Source organism: Scedosporium apiospermum (assembly GCF_000732125.1).
Source record: "Scedosporium apiospermum strain IHEM 14462 chromosome Unknown SEQ_SAPIO_0087, whole genome shotgun sequence".
In the NCBI taxonomy this organism is placed as follows: Eukaryota; Fungi; Ascomycota; class Sordariomycetes; order Microascales; family Microascaceae; genus Scedosporium; species Scedosporium apiospermum.
Genome location: NW_015971788.1, coordinates 7,023 through 24,172, shown reverse-complemented (window position 1 = coordinate 24,172; position 17,150 = coordinate 7,023). Strand labels below are relative to the sequence as shown.

Genomic DNA, 17,150 nt, shown 5'->3' with positions numbered 1-17,150 from the left:
GAGAGAGAGAGAGAGAGAGAGAGAGAGAGAGGAAGGAAAAAGAAGTCCAAAGATGAAGCAATGACTGCAGGTGCCGTCTATACGGTTCTTTCTGGAGGCTCTCCCTCAGCAATAATAGGCACCGGGAGTCCCCGGTCAGGACTCTGCAGGACAAGCTGCTCGTGTCGCCTCGCATTCAGATAATCGCTAATCGCCCTAATGAGAATGAACCATCCCACCACCATCAGGATATAAGAAAGCCACTCGGATCCGGAAATGTCAAATGCGTCGTCGTCACTGTTCGTCACATCGCTCGGATCGAAGTCGTGGGAGTTCGGATCTGGGGGGCTCGCGTAACCGTCGGGTCCAGGCATCTGCCCAGAAGGCGGCGACGAGCCAACAGTGGTCTTGAGGCCGAATCCGAATTGGATTAATGTGATACCTAGGCCCGCCCGGGAACCATTCTTTGCCGCATGTGAAGAGTGTAGGAGGTACGTGAGGAGGAATCCGACGATTTGGAATGACCACGAAATCAAGGCGTTCCAGAGAAAACTGAAGAAAGAGCCAACCGGTAGACCATCGATAAACACATCGTCTGGTCCACCGAGACCGGGTGCTAGGATCGTCGTCTCCCAGTACGGTGGCGCCTGGTCCGCCGCAGCTTGTTCGTATGACTGCGAAAATACGTCAGTACCACTGTCTTGCACTTGGATACTTATTCCCCTCAACTTACTGGTGGCTGTTCCTCCTTCTCGCCGTCACTCCTCTCGGGCTTCGCAGACATGTTGGAAAATACTCCGTCCGCCTGCGAGCCACCACCATAAACCCTTCCTCCTAGGCTTGCACTCCCTACTTGCGGTACTGACTGATACCCGTTCCTCCCTGTTCTGGCTGGCGTCTCCTCGTTACTCTGTGATGGTGTGGTGGGTTCGGCCGGTAGGCTGTTGTTTCGCACCAGCCTCTGTCGATCATCGGACTCGTCCTCACTATCGTCTCCGTCGGCATCGAAAGCATCTGCAAGGTCTTGGTTCACGCGTTGTCGGCGCCGCTCGAAGGAAGAGGCTCTGGAGTGGAAGGAAGGAGGCGGTGAATTGGGAATTGGGTTCATTTCTCGGGGCCCGGTTGCCCCTGTCCTGTGATCTTCTTCATCGCGGGTATTTACCTGTATATCGACAAAACGTTAGTTAATGAAAACTCGGTGGTTGCGGACTCGTTAGAAGGGGTTCCTACCCGTTCGTAGCCACCGCCTGACATGTCGTGTAGGTTCGTAGGTTCGTCGAGTGGAATGGTCGAGTGTGGTGAAGTTGGACCGGAAAAGGTGACGTCGGATGGAAGAAATCGTCGTGAATCGAAGGCAAAAAAATCAAATGCTAAGAATAAGAGTAAAAGAAGTAAATTAATTAAGAGAACAAACGAAAAAATGTCGCCATGTGTTTTGGGCCTGCTGGGGAAGTTGACAGGCACCAAAGGTGACAAATGGAAGCGAATCGATCGGAGAGCGAAAGGAGGCTGAGCTGAGGGCACAGGAACACTAGACTCCAGGTGCACGAGACAAAGCGCCCTGTAATCGGTTTTGTAACTCTTGCGTGTCAGAGAGGCGAGCGGGGACTTCAATTGTTGGTTCCGAAGTGCGGGAAGAGTTGGGTGAAAGTACGAAGTACCTTTGGTATTCACTACGCCTGAGGCAAATTAGATCAGATGACGAAACACCGTCGAAACGGAGGTATGGCACTGTGTCCTGCACGGCCTTCACTTTAATTTTTCTTGAACGCGAGAAAGACGCATCACAAGCATCAGGAGCATGACTAGTATTGGGGGCCAGGATAGATCCTAACTCTTAATCATGTCACGACCCGCGAGTGTAAGTTTTAAACAGATTTCTCTGTGACCTCTGAATCACTGCTAACGTTGTGTACGTACAGCTCGCTTTTCAGCGGTACCAAAAGGCCATTTCTCTATGGCCCCGCGACAAGGTGCGGCCCGGCGTCCAGATACAGGATGCCATCCAGAAGCGAGTAGATCGGACGTTTGATGCCAAAGCTGCGGCGCCGGACGAGGCTATTGAGTTGAAGCAGGCCAGCGCTCTTCTCACGTTACTGAATGACGGGTACCAGAAGAAGGTAGAATAGCTCTCTTCGCGAATCGAACAATCTGGAGTGTGGACTAATAGATGCGTTTCGGTAGTATCCCCTGAGGGCAACACTCAAACCGAAATCCAACCCGGCGTATTTTGAAAATCTCCTCGCGGAGCTCGACAGGATGCCAGACAAGACATATGCGGCGAAGTTGTGGGAGAGGATATCGGGTTTCATTCGGTTGAGGTAAAAGAAAAAAAAAAAGCGATAACGGTGAAGAAGAAAGATTTGTATATGGGGCAAGAAATCTTATTTTAGATCTGTACAATAGCTGTAACAAGTACTGGGGTATATATGCAAGGGCTATGCGCCGCTCATGATCTTCCCGCCTCTAGCTTTGTTTCCCAAAGTCCTCTACACTGCGCTTATATGTACTTCTGGTCCGGATCGACCTTGTTCATGAAATCTATCGCCTTCTCGTAAATCGTGAAGACGATACCGCCGCTGAGAACTAACCGAGCCAACCGCGGAAGAGCACCGCTCCAGAAAGTCAAGACACCCTCCTGCTTGAAGATGATAGCAGCGCACCTGAACGAGTTTCCGTATTGCGACCTCGCCTCGATACTCTGCATACGAGTCTTGATGGTGTCGAGCGGTTGCGTGACGTACACGGTGACGAGACCGGCAAGACCGCCCATGGCGAACGTTCCAGCAGCACCAAGCTTTTCGCCGGGAGCGATGTAAGACTCGGCGATCTGCTTGAAGAAGTTGTAGGAACCGAATCTCGTGGCGCTGTTGGCGGCCTGTCGCGCCGTGGTGGGGACGAAACCCTGGAAGAAACCGCGGATACCTCGCTCGCGGGCAATGATGGGGACGGCGTCTAGGAAACCGCGCATTCGGGGCTTGGCACTCTTTCGGTCGTCGATTCTACGTTCGTTCAAGATGATATAATTAGAAAGTTGCGCTCTCAGGAATAAAAGGCAAACACCGGGGATCTTGCTTACAGCGTGGTCTTGATACTCTCGGTGGGGGTGACAGCGAGGAGGGACTCTGTCACACCGGCGCCGAAACCGGCGATAACTGTTCTCGGCCCGGATAGCTTGCCTTCGGAATCGACAAGGAGCCTCTTGAACTGGTCAAAGGCAACGAAGCCTAGATCCGTTGTTAGATAGGGGTGTGAGACGGGAAGCGACGTGGGCCTTGACCCCTTGCGGGGTGTTTGGTCGCGAGACGAAACGTACGGATTCCGGCCTTGAGGGAGTTTCCTATTATGAGAGTGGTACATCCTGCATACCACTGGGCGCCAAATGGAGGCCATGGGAGCTTCTTGCCATCGGCGAGGCGGCGATTAAGCTGTGTTCTTGTCTTGGCAACTTGGGAGGAGTTTTCATGTTAGCGAATCCCCCTTAATACAGATATGGTCGGTCTCTCGATCGAGTTTGCGGGGACGTACATTCGGCAGGGTAAGTAATAGCTACAAAACGAACAAGGGTTAGCATATATCCTCGACGTCCAGACTTCGTCCGGCATTATATATCCTTGGCTCCTAGCTATCGATAGATGTTGATCGCAGGCAGCTCGGTTCGCGACGGGTCTCACCAATTTCGATTGCACCGGCCGTAGACCCGGCGATGATAGACCGTAGGGCACTGGGGCCCTTTAGCACAACGGGCTGTTGCTTTTCCTCCTGCTGGGCCATCGTGGCGCTTGTCGAGTACGGAGGGTTTGAGAGGTGGAATGTGGGGGGGAGGAGAGGTTTTCCTTGTGGTGCAGCTTTGCTATGCTGTGCGCGTTGTTATCGCAGCCTTGGTTGATAGCTAGAGTGCTACACTGGGAACCAAGCAAAATTTCGATTGGTGGTTGATTGCGAAACCGGCATGCGTTGGGCTGATGCTGTTACTGCAGCATGTGGCTGTCGTCTGGGTGTGCCTTGATGACGAAAGTTAGTTGGAGTCCCACTGTCACTGTCCACTGCCCGTCCAGTTTACTTGTGTAGTCTAGTTGCAGGGCACATCGTCCGTTTGGGCATCTTCAATGTTCCTTTGTGCGGTTTGTGTTGGACGGATTGACACTGTGCATCCCACCAAATGAGCAAATTGATCCTTCGACAGGCCAAGGTACATTCGTACAAGTACCGAGACCGAGGATCTATCTCATCTCGCACCTCGGAGTACAGGAATCTGCGCTACCTTCAGCCCTGACCTGGATTTCGGATATCTTCAACTAAACTCTCATTTTACTTTGTAACTCTGCACTACCATTTTACACCATGCAGATGAAGTTATACTCCAAATACAGATACGGTAGGCTAGTTCCTACCCTCGCGTTGATCAATCTTTGGCAGTCAATACTCATTCCCGTCTATTATTTGCTGGTTGTATGTACTGCCGCCCTTGTAAATCTGGGATTGGCTTCACCGAGAAACTGGGCGATCTGCTCCTCAAAAAGTTTGATTCTTTGGAACAGCCTCATAAGGATACGAAGCCAATTCGGTACGAAGTCATCCCCCCGTTCGCTCGCTCGTTTATCGTTGATCGTTGTGCCTGGGTCTGATGGCAGCTGTTGTGCATTGTTCCATGTGCTCTTGTCAATGATACATGGGTAGCGCGATATGCGCTGAAACCCGCCGCGCGGCAGCCTGCAGCATGGCCGCTTCGGTTGGGACAGACCAGACTCAGCACCCCGACCTCTGGCCTTATTGCTTGAGGTATTGGCGTGAGTTAGTATTATTGGCGGCCTCTTTCGTCTGAAGCTCGCAGCAGGGATCCCTGCACCTAACAGGCATTGATATCAACGAGACCGACGTCGAGAAAGCGGTCAAGATTGAGAACTTGTAAATCTTCATTGTCGAGGAAAAGAGAAGAATAAGACAAAAGTCGATGGAATAGATATCGTATCCTCCAGTCTCATCGCCCCTCTTCATCAATCCAGTCACGCGCACCCGCGGCCAGAAATAGAACAAGCTGTCGACTACGAAGTAGCTTCTCGACGCAAACCAACACAGTCAGGTCATCGAACACAGCCGCGACACCTCCCAGCGGACTTCCACGATTTCGTATTAGCTTCCAAGGTTGGGAGAGGCCGATCCAGACCAAAACTGGGTGCTGACGTTGCAGGTTTCCCACCCACATAATTCCTGCATTCTTGCACCTTAGTCCCAGACTCCCAAGGAGCTCCTAGCCACCAACAAGCAAGGTTACTTTCCTCTTCCTCGCACAGGCAGCTCCAATCATCCTTAGTGTCAGCATCCCTGGAGCTGAATGGTCAGCTCATCCGCCTCACCCCCCTGGTGTTGGTTTGATGTTGCTGTGTGCATCAAATCTCTGTGTCACTTCGTAGCTAGCAATACCTAATGCGAAACAATCTGATGCCAGCAGAATTGAACCGAACCGCCGACGTCTTCACTGTTGCTGGGTTCATCTAGATCCACTGGACTGAGGCCCCCTTCGAATCGCTGCCGGGAGGGAAAGACGGGCTTGGCACCACGACAGCATCCGCCGTGGCTGGATTTTGTCGTTTGACTTCCAGTGTCTTGCCGCACCACAGAAGGCAATATTTGATACCTGGTTGCCAGGTTCACTTTCATCACTTCACACACACCTGCAGTCTGTATAAGATAAACATTGAACCCAGTCGAGATCTCTTTTCCTCACCCTCACACCCCTTACCTTTTTCACCTCCCATTATTTATTTCGGGCATTTCATTCATTGATTTTCCCTATTTCTTTTTAACCATCCCGATTTCCTCTCACATATCGATCGGCCCCCACTACCCTCATTGTTCTCAACCCAGCGCTCTCGGAGCTTGCTGTCTTGCAGATGGCGGGGTCTCATGGCAGAGATCCAAACGCGGTGGAAACCGTCGAGGCCCGATCTCTCACTTCGCTTAACCACCTCGCCGCCAATCCGCCTCAATATCCAAATAAACCTACCGACGAAAAGTTAGAGCCTCTAGTGCTTTACATTTCCCGAGTTCCCGGCACAAGAGGTAAAGCTGAATCGTTTTAACAAGACAGATTACGTGTCTCGATGGGAGACCGGCTGACCATGACATGTATTCTAGATGTAATTCTTTCCACAGCTAAGCCACAGCTCAAGAACGTAACGGGCGAGGACGTACTCAACGCCCTATACTACGTTCACCTCGACTTGCCCAATGAAACATCTGAGCCGCCGGCCCCCATCGCGGATCCCGCTGCGCCTAGGAGAAGTCAAGAAAGCTCTAGAAGCACTACTAGCCAGAATCAGATCCGCAGAAAGCCATTGCCCGCTGACTCTAGAGCCGCCACCCTTGTCTCATCACCGACGGGATCGGTTGGAGCTACCTCACCGACGCGAGCACCAGCGCCAGCGCCAGCACCCGTATTGGCACCTGCTCCGGCACCTGCACCTGCACCAGCGGCCGTCCTGGCCCCCGCTGCCACAGCTCCGAAGAACCTGTCGCCTGCCGATGACCCTCCTCCGCCGTATACTCCATCACCCCTTGACCGACCCACTCGTAGCGCCGAGAGCAGCGACGATGAGCGCCTGCGACCAGTTTTACCTCCCCGCCCAGCATCGAGTCTAGAGAATCATGGCTACGAGTTCCCTCCGGATCTGCCTCCTCGCCCGGGCTCTCAAGGCAACCTGCATCCGGATGGTCCTAGGTTGCTTGGCCCGCGACCGCTACCGGGAACCCTGTCCGCCGGGGGAGCCCCCTTAACGGACGGCTCCGCAATAACCTCGCAGCCCCGGAACGGACCTCGCGTCAGCAATACCCCTCCGGGCGTTAGTACCATTCGAAGTCCTTCGCCCGTACGACCGATGGACAATTTCACACCTTACGTCCCCTTTTCCTTGACGATTATTCGCCGAGACCCAAGTACAGGCCACCAGTGGAATGTGGGTAAAGTCAGCTCGTGCCAGATTGAAACGGAAGAAGAATCCGGATACATCCACCAACGCCCGGCATACGAGGACGGCCCGGAGCCCCCTCCGATCAATATCCTAATCGAAACGTCCGGCTACTGCAAGTTCCGCGGAATGCCCAGCATGCCTAACCGCCAGAGTCTCGACGGACGACAACGTGATTCGGTTGCCTCCTTCCCATCGTCTTTAGTGGATCTGAGCACCTCGGCGGCAGACGCAAACTCGGGCTTCTCAAGACAGGCTTTGATGACCTATACGAAGGGCTGGAGGTCTGGTATTCGTGAGAAATTCCGTCGCGGTGATTCCGAGAGCTCGGGCCACGCACGGTCCCATTCGAGGCAGCGAAGCTCAGACTCGATCGACTTTGAGCATGAGGGACCCATCACGAAGCCAGGTCCGGGACTAAGACCGCAGGGGTACATGTTTACGAGCCCATGGGATGGCCGCTGTGTCTTCCGCACCGGAAACGCAGGCCGAAGCGTCATCTGCCGTCACATCACTGCCGAATCGGGGCAGAGCCATTCGAACCCCTTGGTGCACACGTCGAGCGAGCGCCGCAAGGCAAAGCTTGGTGTGTACCCTCCTGTTAGCGAACTAAGATTCAACCTACCTGTCGCCGATCTTCTCAAGTCACGCGAGGAAGCTGCCCAGCAGCTGCACGATCATTTCAATAAACTGTTAAAGCCCCAGAATTCCGCAGGGTACAGCAGCGACGAGGAGTATTCCGTTCTTCCATTTGATCTCAGCCTGGGCAAAGAGAAGGCGGGCGGAGGTACACGTGGCAGGCGGGCTAAACTTGGAAAACTTATCATCTTTGACGAGGGCATGAAGATGCTTGATTTAGTAATAGCTGCGAATATGGGTATCTGGTGGGGAGCTTGGGAGAAGAGTTTTTGGCAGTAATGAATGGGATGTAATTGAAGGTAGTGAGAGATGAGATTAAATAGTATGAAAAGACAAGAGCGATGTAATGAGCTTATGATGAGTTTATGATTACATCGCAAATGGAAGCAATTGAATGTTCAGAAGCTGAGTGCTTATTAGAGTAAATGGCAGATATGAGTTGGGTGGTCTTGAGTCCTATAATAGATCCGATCGAGGTTTGGGGAAATCCGTAGATCAAAGCTGTTGTTATATCAATTGTATTCCGACAACGGCAAACTAGCCCCAGCACAAGAGAAAGATCATGCGCAATTACTGAGTGTGCTCAGGCTGCAAAGATGAGTTCACAGAAGGCTGAAGTAGAAGGTCAAGCCTCGACCGGTTTGTACCTGGAGCGCCTGTCCACCACAGTTAAATCACGTGACACAGACGACACCAACCAATCAGCAGCGCTCCTATTCCTTTCAGTAATCCCTCATTCGCTTTGCAATTGCTCAATGAACCTCGTGGAAAAGAGAACATTTTCGATCTCCAGACAATCCCAGGCGTCTGCCAACCGCTTCCCGCAACCACCACCTAGGCGATCAATTGGCGCTGTCGTCAATTGATCTTGACAGGGGCTGAGAGACCGATTTCGTCGAGCCGAACGACAACGCTCCCGACCGAACCTCCGCCAATCTCCACTCCGGAACCCCCCTCCCATTCGACAGTCGTCATGCTCTCGACGACGAGACAGCTGCAGCGGGCAGCTCCCAGCGTCGCAGTGGTGCGACGAACACTACCCGTGGCCTTCGGAACCGCGAGGCGAAGCTATGCCACGCCTTCCGGCCCTCCTCCCTCTGGATTCAGGATCACGAAGAAGCAGACGTGGGAGAGCCACCCCGAGTCGACGATGGACTACGTTGGAAATTACTTCCTGTTGACCGAGATGTTCCGCGGCATGTACGTGGCGCTTGAGCAGTTCTTCAGGCCGCCGTATGTTATACCCGACGACGATTAGCTGTGGAGTTTCCGGTTTTCTGACACCGTGGATACAGTTACACCATCTTCTATCCCTTTGAGAAGGTTCGATATTGTCTCCGATATCCGCAGAACACTCGACCTGCACTAACGCCCTGCGATGGATTATTCTAATACCTTGATGAAATTAGGGTCCCATCTCCCCCAGATTCCGTGGTGAGCACGCGTTAAGACGGTATCCTTCCGGCGAGGAACGCTGCATCGCCTGCAAGCTCTGCGAAGCTGTACGTCATGGGTCCCAGATATATCTCCAATATCTCCTCCACCTCTCCCACCTCTAACCAACACAATCCAAACAGGTCTGCCCTGCCCAGGCTATCACTATCGAGGCCGAGGAGCGTGCTGACGGCTCCCGCCGAACTACCCGGTACGATATTGACATGACCAAGTGCATCTACTGCGGCTTCTGCCAAGAGTCCTGCCCCGTCGATGCCATTGTTGAATCTCCCAATGCCGAGTACGCGACCGAGACTAGGGAAGAGCTCCTCTACAACAAGGGTACGTTCTTTTTACTTCCTTTACCTATCTGGATCCGATTTCTGACTTCCTCTGTAGAGAAGCTTCTCTCCAATGGTGACAAGTGGGAGTCTGAGCTGGCCGCTGCTATCCGAGCTGACGCTCCTTATCGCTAAACAATTGACTATGATGGAGTGGAGGATCGTGTAAATATAGAAGTTTTCTAGAGTTCCAAAAACATAAACTGCCCGCTATTCTATTCCATGAATTATTTTGTATCTTGGGAGCTTGTTATCAAATGCATCGTCCACGCGGTGAGACAAGAGCTAGACCCATCATGTTATTGAGCGCATTCCAATGCCGACATTGTCCCTTCAACCGGACCGAGTCAACTGCAGCCAGTTGTTTACACTAGTCATCACGTGATATCAATGTCAACCATCCAACCGGGAAAGCTCCAAGCCCAATGCCCCTAGCTATTCCGAGAAATTTATCATCACCACCTTCTAACGTCAACTTCCTTCGTTCTCCCGTTCCAGGCCGAAGCAGAAAAAACCCACCTCCCCTTCCATCCAAAAACCAGGTCAATCCAACTCATCAAGTCCATAACCCTCATCTCCAGGACCTGTTCTTTCTCCCTTTCCTCAACAAAGGTCTCGTCTAGCCCCCAATCGCTACGAGACAATTTCCAAATCATCCGAGAGAAAATTCCATCGCCGAGGATAAAAATGTTCCGCACCGCCCTTCTCAGGACCGCTCCGGCTCTCCGAACCGTCGCCGCGAGGCCCGCCGTCTCGTCGACTAGGTTCCTTAGCGGCGTCGCGCGCAGGCCCGTCGTGATTGCGCCAACACGCACTGCTGCTTTTGCGGTTAGGTATTACTCTGCGGGGGGATCGCTTAACAAGGAGGAGGTTGAGGGAAGGATCATCTCTTTGCTCCAGGGCTTCGACAAGGTGAGATTTAGGCCTTTCAGCTATTTTTTTTTTCCCCGGATATTTGTTGGCAGGAACTCTTGGAGAGAAGTTGTAGTTTGCTAACAACTCTTTTGAACAGGTCAACGACCCCAACAACGTATGTGTCATTCACCCAGCAATTGAATGGAGGATGGATATCTGAAGGTGGCGCGGCTTTTCTAACCCTGATATTAATATAGATCAAGCCCAATGCCCACTTCTCCAACGATCTCGGCTTGGACAGCCTTGACACCGTCGAGGTCGTCATGGCCATCGAGGAGGTTCGCATTCCCGATCCCCACCCCCGACTCATGATACTTTAGTCAAAAGGAGAACCAACCGTCTAACAACCGAACAGGAGTTCAGCATTGAGATCCCCGACAAGGAGGCCGATGCCATCCACTCCAGTAAGGCTTTTCAACCTGGACACGCTCTGCCATGACCTTATACTAACCCAAATGACTACAGTCGACCAAGCGGTGGAGTACATCCTCAAACAGCCCGACGCCAACTAAATCATAGTCGTGTCCCCGCCGCCGCCGTTTCCACCGAACTTAATCTCTCTCCCTTTAACCATCTAGACGGGTCGAGATAGAAAGAGGAGGGAAAACACAGAAACGATTCAAAACATTCCTGTACAATACGATATAGTTCGCCTCTTTTGCTACAAAAACAAAACAAATACCTCTTTTCTGGAAGACTCCCTTTCTTCCTTCCCGATACAAACCATCTCCATCTCAGCTGGCTTTTTTTTTCCCGAGTTCTCCTTGTTTCCTTGTTCGGCAAACCCCCTTCTCACTTCTGCCGCCCTTTGTCGAGCCGAGACTTCTTGGGGGCGGTGAGTTAGGCATATAGATCTGGATCATCTTTAAATGGCAAATGGGACGACTACTACTCCTTTTGTAACTGTATACCATCTTGTCTTCGTTGTTTCGCCATGTTAAATCTACCTCCTTGGCGTTTCCTCATGACAGTGCTAAGTCACGTCCGCCGTAGTTCCCATCCGGGCCCGTCCTCTGGCTCCATCTACCGTGGAAGTCCCTGAACGAAACGATTCACCTGACGTGGAGAGTCCATGACATATAGAAGTGGGCAGTCGATCAGGATGGTTTGTACGTGAGTAGCTTGCTCTTATTCTGACCCGCTGATATCGATGCGTCTCGTCTCTCGGACTCGCGAAGCAGCTGGCATCTATCACCATCTCACCCATTCGTGGCTCCTTCATCTAGGCCTCCCATTAGAGAGAGGCTATTGATACATTATCTTCTCAAGTCGAATAACGTTCGAGTATGTTCCCCACCCATCCATACCCAATCAAACAAACTCGGCTCATCAAACAGACCCAAAACTGCAGAATAACTGGAAAGATTGACATCCATGTTGAAAAGAAAAGAGAAATTCCTCAAATGATCCCGTCCTAACTTGTCCTTCCGAATGTGCGACTCGCTGCCATGGGGATATCTCTTTCATATTCCATATTTGTTTTTAGAAAACCGACCCGAATGGTGTATCAATGTTTTCAAGGGTAGACAAAACAAAAATCCACTCTCTGACCAGGCGTAAATGACAGACAGGAGGGGAGGATAACTCGAGAAAATAGCAAACCGAAAAACCAGTACCAGAACCAAGAGAAGAAACCGAGCCATCAATGATTTTGCTAATGTCACGCGTGTTCCACTTCCGCCTTTCTACCACCTAGGGTCGCGTTCCATCCCCTTGGCGAAGAAATATCCGTCGCTATCCTGTCGAGCCCAAAACGAGAATGGGCTCAAAAAGAAAAGAGAAACAAACGCCGTGCCTTAGTTGCCAATACTCCTAGACACCCTCGTTGCCAATTGAATAGAATGCTCCTAGCTAATATGCAGTGGAATGCGGGTTACCCCGGCATCCCTCTAATCGCTACCTCTCACAATCTAACCCCCCGTTTTTTACCCCCCGTTTTTTTTTTTCGTGTGTCGCGGTCTGGAAAAAAAAGCATTAAACACAACATACCGATTATCTCTTCGCCAGACTTTCATTCGAGCCGTAACAAGTTCGTGGTTATGCCATTACTAGTCATCGCCCAACAGGATCAGAGGCTTCGCGGTGGTCTTTGGGATCAACATTGACTCCCTTATTGGATCCGGCTAGGCTCCATCCGAGGCCGGAAGGGTGGTTCCTTCGCGATCGACTGGGCTGCTGGTCTTCTTCTTCTTCCATTCTAAAGACGAAAGTGGCATCTTCTTCGTCGATGGGGGTCGTTATGCGGGCTAATGTCGAGCCGATGGATCCAGTGGACACATGTCGTTCAATCGTCCTATCTCGCTCCCTAGGGGCCACGACACCCACGCTTCGTCCGACGGCCGAATTCGGGTGCAGCAGTGGGCTACCCGTTTCCTCATTCAAACGCGTGCGCTGCAACTGTTGAGTCAAGGCCGACATGGAATTGGAATCACCACCGGACCTCGATCCAGAGAGAAGATGGGAACCGTTCTGTCGGCTATCAATCTCATCGGCGAGGCTCGAATTCCGGAGAGGACTGCCTACGTGGCCAAATGCAGATGCTTTGATAGCCCTGCTTTCCAGTTCTTCTTCTCGCTGGCGCTGGAAGAGAGGGCCCCATCGACTAGGGCTGGCAGCACCGATCGGGCTCCCATACTTTGTGATGCCCTCGGGTCTTTCGGCATCTACCGCCCGGAGAGAGCCACGGCGAGCCTTCTCGGCGGGGGTGAGAAGATCTTGTAGATTTTGGGGCACGTAATCTTCTTCGAGGAAAGCAAACTCAGCCTCCCAGTCCCTATCTACGGTGGCTGGCTTGGGTAAGCTCGAACTGAGCACTCGAGTCTTGGTGTACCGACTTGAGTGGAGGGTACGCTTGGCGAAAGGTTCGTCTAAAAAGCCGGCTGACGGACTGCTGGATGGTGGGATATTGGGAGAAAGGTGTTCACTGCTGCCAAAGGCAGAGGTATGGAGGAGCTTCAAAGCTTCTGACGTCCTCGAGTCCTTGGCAGCGTTGAGCGACGGCGAGGGCGATTCAAGGCCGAATTTGGAGGGAACGGAAGATGGCCACGGGCCTGCGGGGTATCGGGCAGCATTTGAAATGCCATTGGAATCAAACGAAGCGGGCAGCGGAGCATCTAGGACGGAGAGGCCCTTTGCATTTGCCGGCGACAACGCAAGGCCATACCGGCTCGCATCGTCGTCGCGTGGTGAGCCGTATACGGAGCCTGAATATCCAGGCGTATCGATAGTGGGAAGGCCGTTCTCAAGACTGGGCTGGCGACCAAGGTGATGGTGTCCATCGTCAGTCGCAGTCTGGAAGGACGTGTAGGTGGGAGTATATGGCGGGATGCCCTCGGCACGATATAGACCGTTCGTAAGTGCACTCGTCGAAGGGTGGTAGTTGTTGGTCTGGGTGGCTGTTGTCGGCCTCACTGGCGAAAGCGTCGGTAGCGCAGGTCCGATCGTCACACCATGCTTGCCATAGTTTATGCGTCGCCCGTCGGGGAGGACATGGATATTGGCGCATTTCGGGCCGAATTTGCAGTTTCCCTACAGGTCAGGATGGTTAGTAACATCCACATCTGACAATACCTCAATCGCATGTCTCGGAATGTGAGGTAGGCATATCTAAGCCTCTATGTTTCGAAAAGCGTACCTTGGCGAAGTATTTGCAGATATTCTCGGATGCGGACGAGAGGTCGTGACTGAAAGGACAGGCATTTCCCGCCTGGCATGCGCCTTGGCGGAAAAACTTGCAGGGGACATGCGAAGTGTCTAGTAATGGGAGGATAAGTTAGAAGACTCAACTTTGTGAAACATTGCACAGGTATCGCATGGGAAGAAGGGAGAACAGCAATGCCCCAGCAGAGTGGGCTGACAGGGACGGGAAACAAGAAGAACAAGCCAGACTCAACCTAAAACTTACTCGGAGGGCTGCGAGGACCGTCAAATCGCGGAGCCGCGGGTGTAGATACGCCATTGGCGTTGTGAATACTCAGACTGTTACCGCGGGCATGACGGTATTCGGGCAAATTGGGCCCCGGCATCTTCTAGCGGAGGATGAGCTCGGTAGAGCGGAAGAAAAATACGTCGTACGAAGCAAACTGTCGGCCTTGGGTAGAGTGTTGGGTAGCGGAATCGACTTTCGGGATCGGTCGGAGTTAAAGAGAGGAAAGGCTGTAGAGAGCCGCGAGCGGAGATCTCGGGCGACGTGGAGTAGCACACGTCGCGAAGAATTGTGACCTCGAGGATCCTGCGACCGACGTGTGGTGATCGGAGGTTGCGTGGGAAGGAGATGGGATGAAGCCGGAAGAGGCGGGAAGAAAAGATGATACAAGTGTGCCGACTGGTAGCGGAATTTCAGACAGGCAGAGAAGAAATTGTTATTGGAGGCCAGGTGCAGTACTTCGTATTTGAGCACTCGGGATGATCAGGTCCAGACAACAATTGAGGGAAGGCGGAGAGGGCTTGGGTGAGGATGAGGGGTTGAATCGCCGGCTTATCTCAGCACGCTTCAGGTGGAATGGCTTGCTTGGGGGCAACCGATAAATGGGGTTGGGCGCCCTGGTCTGAGAGCAAGGGTTGGGAGGGAGGGGGGTGGTGAGTGGTCTTTGGGTTCGGGTCCGGTCCAGGGTCGCTCAATTAAGAAATCTGAATTGACGTGATGGCATCAACCATGTGGGGTTCAACAGGAAAGAGGAGGGAGAGGAACGGAGAAAGGAACGTTCACCAGCGGACTTGGACTGGGGCGGCTGGTCACTGGAGGAGAGGAGATCAATGATATCTCTACCTAGCACAGGCGAAGTAGAGTCTGATGCCGGCGGTCGTCGTCGTTGATTCTTTTCTTTTCGCCTTCTTCTTCTTCTTTTTTATGTATTTTTTTTTTTCTTTTCTCAATTTTGCCCGAGTGTGAAAAGCCCCGAAATAAACCGAGATCTGGCGTCAGATGCTGTGAATGGGCCGGGTTAACCTTTCGCGAACTTAGTGAAGAGAAGAGGCGACAGCGTAGTGTTAGTGCTTTGTCCTGGTGTTATCTGTGGTGTAGGACAGCGCCGAACAACCTGGAGCGGGCCTGGCTGTAACCCCACTAACAGGGCGCTTCAATCTTTGATGTTTTCGAAATATCCAGTCCGAACCGAGTTGAATGCTCCTTCTAGGCGAGGGATGTAGGTGCAGGATGGAAGGAGGTAGAAAGACAATTAAAATCGATCCAGTATTTAAGAAACTCTCCAGGATACCAAGGTCGAAGGGTCAAAGGGTGTGTGGGCTTGATTTAAAGGGCACACCAACCAAGATTATATTATACAGTTGACCAACCAACTTATTCTTGGGAGGGAGGGCGAGGCATAGCTTGTTGTCAGGTGAGGGCCCGTATGGTGGCCTATCAGATGAAGAAGGCGGGAAATGCCTTGATATTTCTTCCCTTTTTCTTCTTTTGTTCCTGTGAGGACGAAGCATTGGGAAGCACCGGAGATGGAGGCTTAAGCTGGCCCCGGACTTAGGCATGGTCACAGTGGTGTGTGGCCTGGGCCGGCGGAAGAGGGTGTGGTGGTACAGTGGTACCAATGGAGGTACACTTTGACCTCATTTACATTGGTGGGGTTGGGATGGGAAAAATGGAAAGGGAAAGTGGGGGACAGGCTCAGGCCCAAGCCCGGGATACACAGCATGAAATATGGAAACCGGGGAAAGGGAATACGTACTCAATGGAAAGAAGGCTTTTGGGGTGTTTTGGGGGGGGTTTGGGGGGGGGAAGTCATCTATTGCCAAGTATGTGCTTGCATGGGAATATTGATATCACGACTTCGTACTGCTGCTGCCACTTTAACAGAACACCTTGGTTTGAGTCTAAGGGGAGGAACTGTAGCAGGAGCGACTGGACAAGAGGTACCGCGGTCCGTCCATTCAGCAGGAAAGACTAACAATATTGAACCGATTGGGGGAGATGACAGGTCCAATCCAGTAAGGGCGTTGCGATACCCCAAATCGAGGCCGCCAATAATTACGCGTAGAGCTGGTGCCCGCTACACGTCGAAGCAACAAAGAGTCGAGCACACCAGCTGGATCGAACATTAGTCAAGAAACCATCAGCATCCGCTCAGCTTGAAAGAAATCAAGAGACGCAACGGGAGACTTGACGCCATCTTCTAGTTCCCTCAACATCAATAGCTTAATTCAAATGTTAGGTACGCCTCGCCTAAAGATGGGTGGGTTCGCCGAAACCTTGGATTGGACCTCGACTCTACCTGTCGAGCGGGAGTGCCTGCTCCTGTATGATCAGGGTGCTTTCTTGAAAAATTTTGGCGGTGAACGAAAGGCGCCGGTGTACAGCAGTACATGCCAACCAGATCCCTGCTCTAATCCGGAAGGCGGGGTCTTCCTAAGGTCGAGTCTGGGCCAGTGGTCTAGCTGGCCAGTCAGCCACTCACATGGCGACGCCTGAAGGCTTGGAGTCGGGTTCAACACTTCATCAGAATGCAAAACTCAGCGGTGTTAGGCCCTTTTTTCTCGATGCTGCTCCCAGATCCTGACACTAGGCGTGGCTTAGTACATCTGTTCGGCCAATTGAATTGTCGTATCTGTCAGCTCCCCTCATACACTTTATGCTCCACAGCACCCATGAACAGAAAGATCAAGATGCTAGTCAAGATTTTGAGGATACAATTGTACCGACGCAACTTCCCGGTCTGTCACGAGGCTCCGGTTCGCACAGGTTGTACACATCTGGGGGCATATTAGGTAAAAACCCCCATGATGGAAGCAGCGAGTGACGCTCTCCCGAGGCAAGTCCTTCTTTATGCAGCCAAGTTGGTGGGGAGCGGGAGCAGGTGACATCAACGCATTCGAAACATGGGGAAGGGGCAACGCAGGCTGTCGTCACGGTCGTCCCTGGCAG

At 52.3% G+C, this 17,150-nt stretch overlaps 6 protein-coding genes and 1 pseudogene across 6 annotated transcripts; 4 read left to right on the top strand and 3 right to left on the bottom strand.

Moving 5' to 3' along the window:
- Positions 1 to 77: 77 nt before the first annotated feature.
- On the bottom strand, positions 78 to 1,233 carry SAPIO_CDS2733 (Uncharacterized protein; the record flags this gene model as incomplete). The annotated part of the gene is made up of 3 exons (XM_016785679.1): positions 78 to 653; positions 713 to 1,141; positions 1,210 to 1,233. 3 exons carry the CDS (start codon positions 1,231 to 1,233, stop codon positions 78 to 80), a joined length of 1,029 nt encoding a protein of 342 aa, XP_016644461.1.
- A 589-nt stretch (positions 1,234 to 1,822) lies between these two features.
- Positions 1,823 to 2,108, top strand: SAPIO_CDS2732 (uncharacterized protein; the record flags this gene model as incomplete). Its single annotated transcript, XM_016785678.1, has 2 exons — positions 1,823 to 1,840; positions 1,902 to 2,108. The coding sequence occupies 2 exons, from the start codon at positions 1,823 to 1,825 to the stop codon at positions 2,106 to 2,108; spliced, it is 225 nt and encodes a 74-aa protein (XP_016644460.1).
- A 371-nt stretch (positions 2,109 to 2,479) lies between these two features.
- Positions 2,480 to 3,753, bottom strand: SAPIO_CDS2731 (uncharacterized protein; the record flags this gene model as incomplete). Its single annotated transcript, XM_016785677.1, has 5 exons — positions 2,480 to 2,981; positions 3,059 to 3,206; positions 3,296 to 3,427; positions 3,508 to 3,528; positions 3,654 to 3,753. 5 exons carry the CDS (start codon positions 3,751 to 3,753, stop codon positions 2,480 to 2,482), a joined length of 903 nt encoding a protein of 300 aa, XP_016644459.1.
- A 2,348-nt stretch (positions 3,754 to 6,101) lies between these two features.
- Positions 6,102 to 7,865, top strand: SAPIO_CDS2730 (annotated as a pseudogene; the record flags this gene model as incomplete).
- A 694-nt stretch (positions 7,866 to 8,559) lies between these two features.
- SAPIO_CDS2729 (NADH dehydrogenase) lies at positions 8,560 to 9,496 on the top strand (the record flags this gene model as incomplete). The annotated part of the gene is made up of 5 exons (XM_016785676.1): positions 8,560 to 8,819; positions 8,882 to 8,909; positions 8,996 to 9,088; positions 9,164 to 9,362; positions 9,420 to 9,496. The coding sequence occupies 5 exons, from the start codon at positions 8,560 to 8,562 to the stop codon at positions 9,494 to 9,496; spliced, it is 657 nt and encodes a 218-aa protein (XP_016644458.1).
- Positions 9,497 to 10,048: 552 nt separating this feature from the next.
- On the top strand, positions 10,049 to 10,788 carry SAPIO_CDS2728 (uncharacterized protein; the record flags this gene model as incomplete). The annotated part of the gene is made up of 5 exons (XM_016785675.1): positions 10,049 to 10,273; positions 10,374 to 10,391; positions 10,474 to 10,554; positions 10,632 to 10,680; positions 10,742 to 10,788. 5 exons carry the CDS (start codon positions 10,049 to 10,051, stop codon positions 10,786 to 10,788), a joined length of 420 nt encoding a protein of 139 aa, XP_016644457.1.
- A 1,540-nt stretch (positions 10,789 to 12,328) lies between these two features.
- SAPIO_CDS2727 (uncharacterized protein) lies at positions 12,329 to 14,301 on the bottom strand (the record flags this gene model as incomplete). The annotated part of the gene is made up of 3 exons (XM_016785674.1): positions 12,329 to 13,804; positions 13,911 to 14,029; positions 14,181 to 14,301. 3 exons carry the CDS (start codon positions 14,299 to 14,301, stop codon positions 12,329 to 12,331), a joined length of 1,716 nt encoding a protein of 571 aa, XP_016644456.1.
- Positions 14,302 to 17,150: the final 2,849 nt, after the last annotated feature.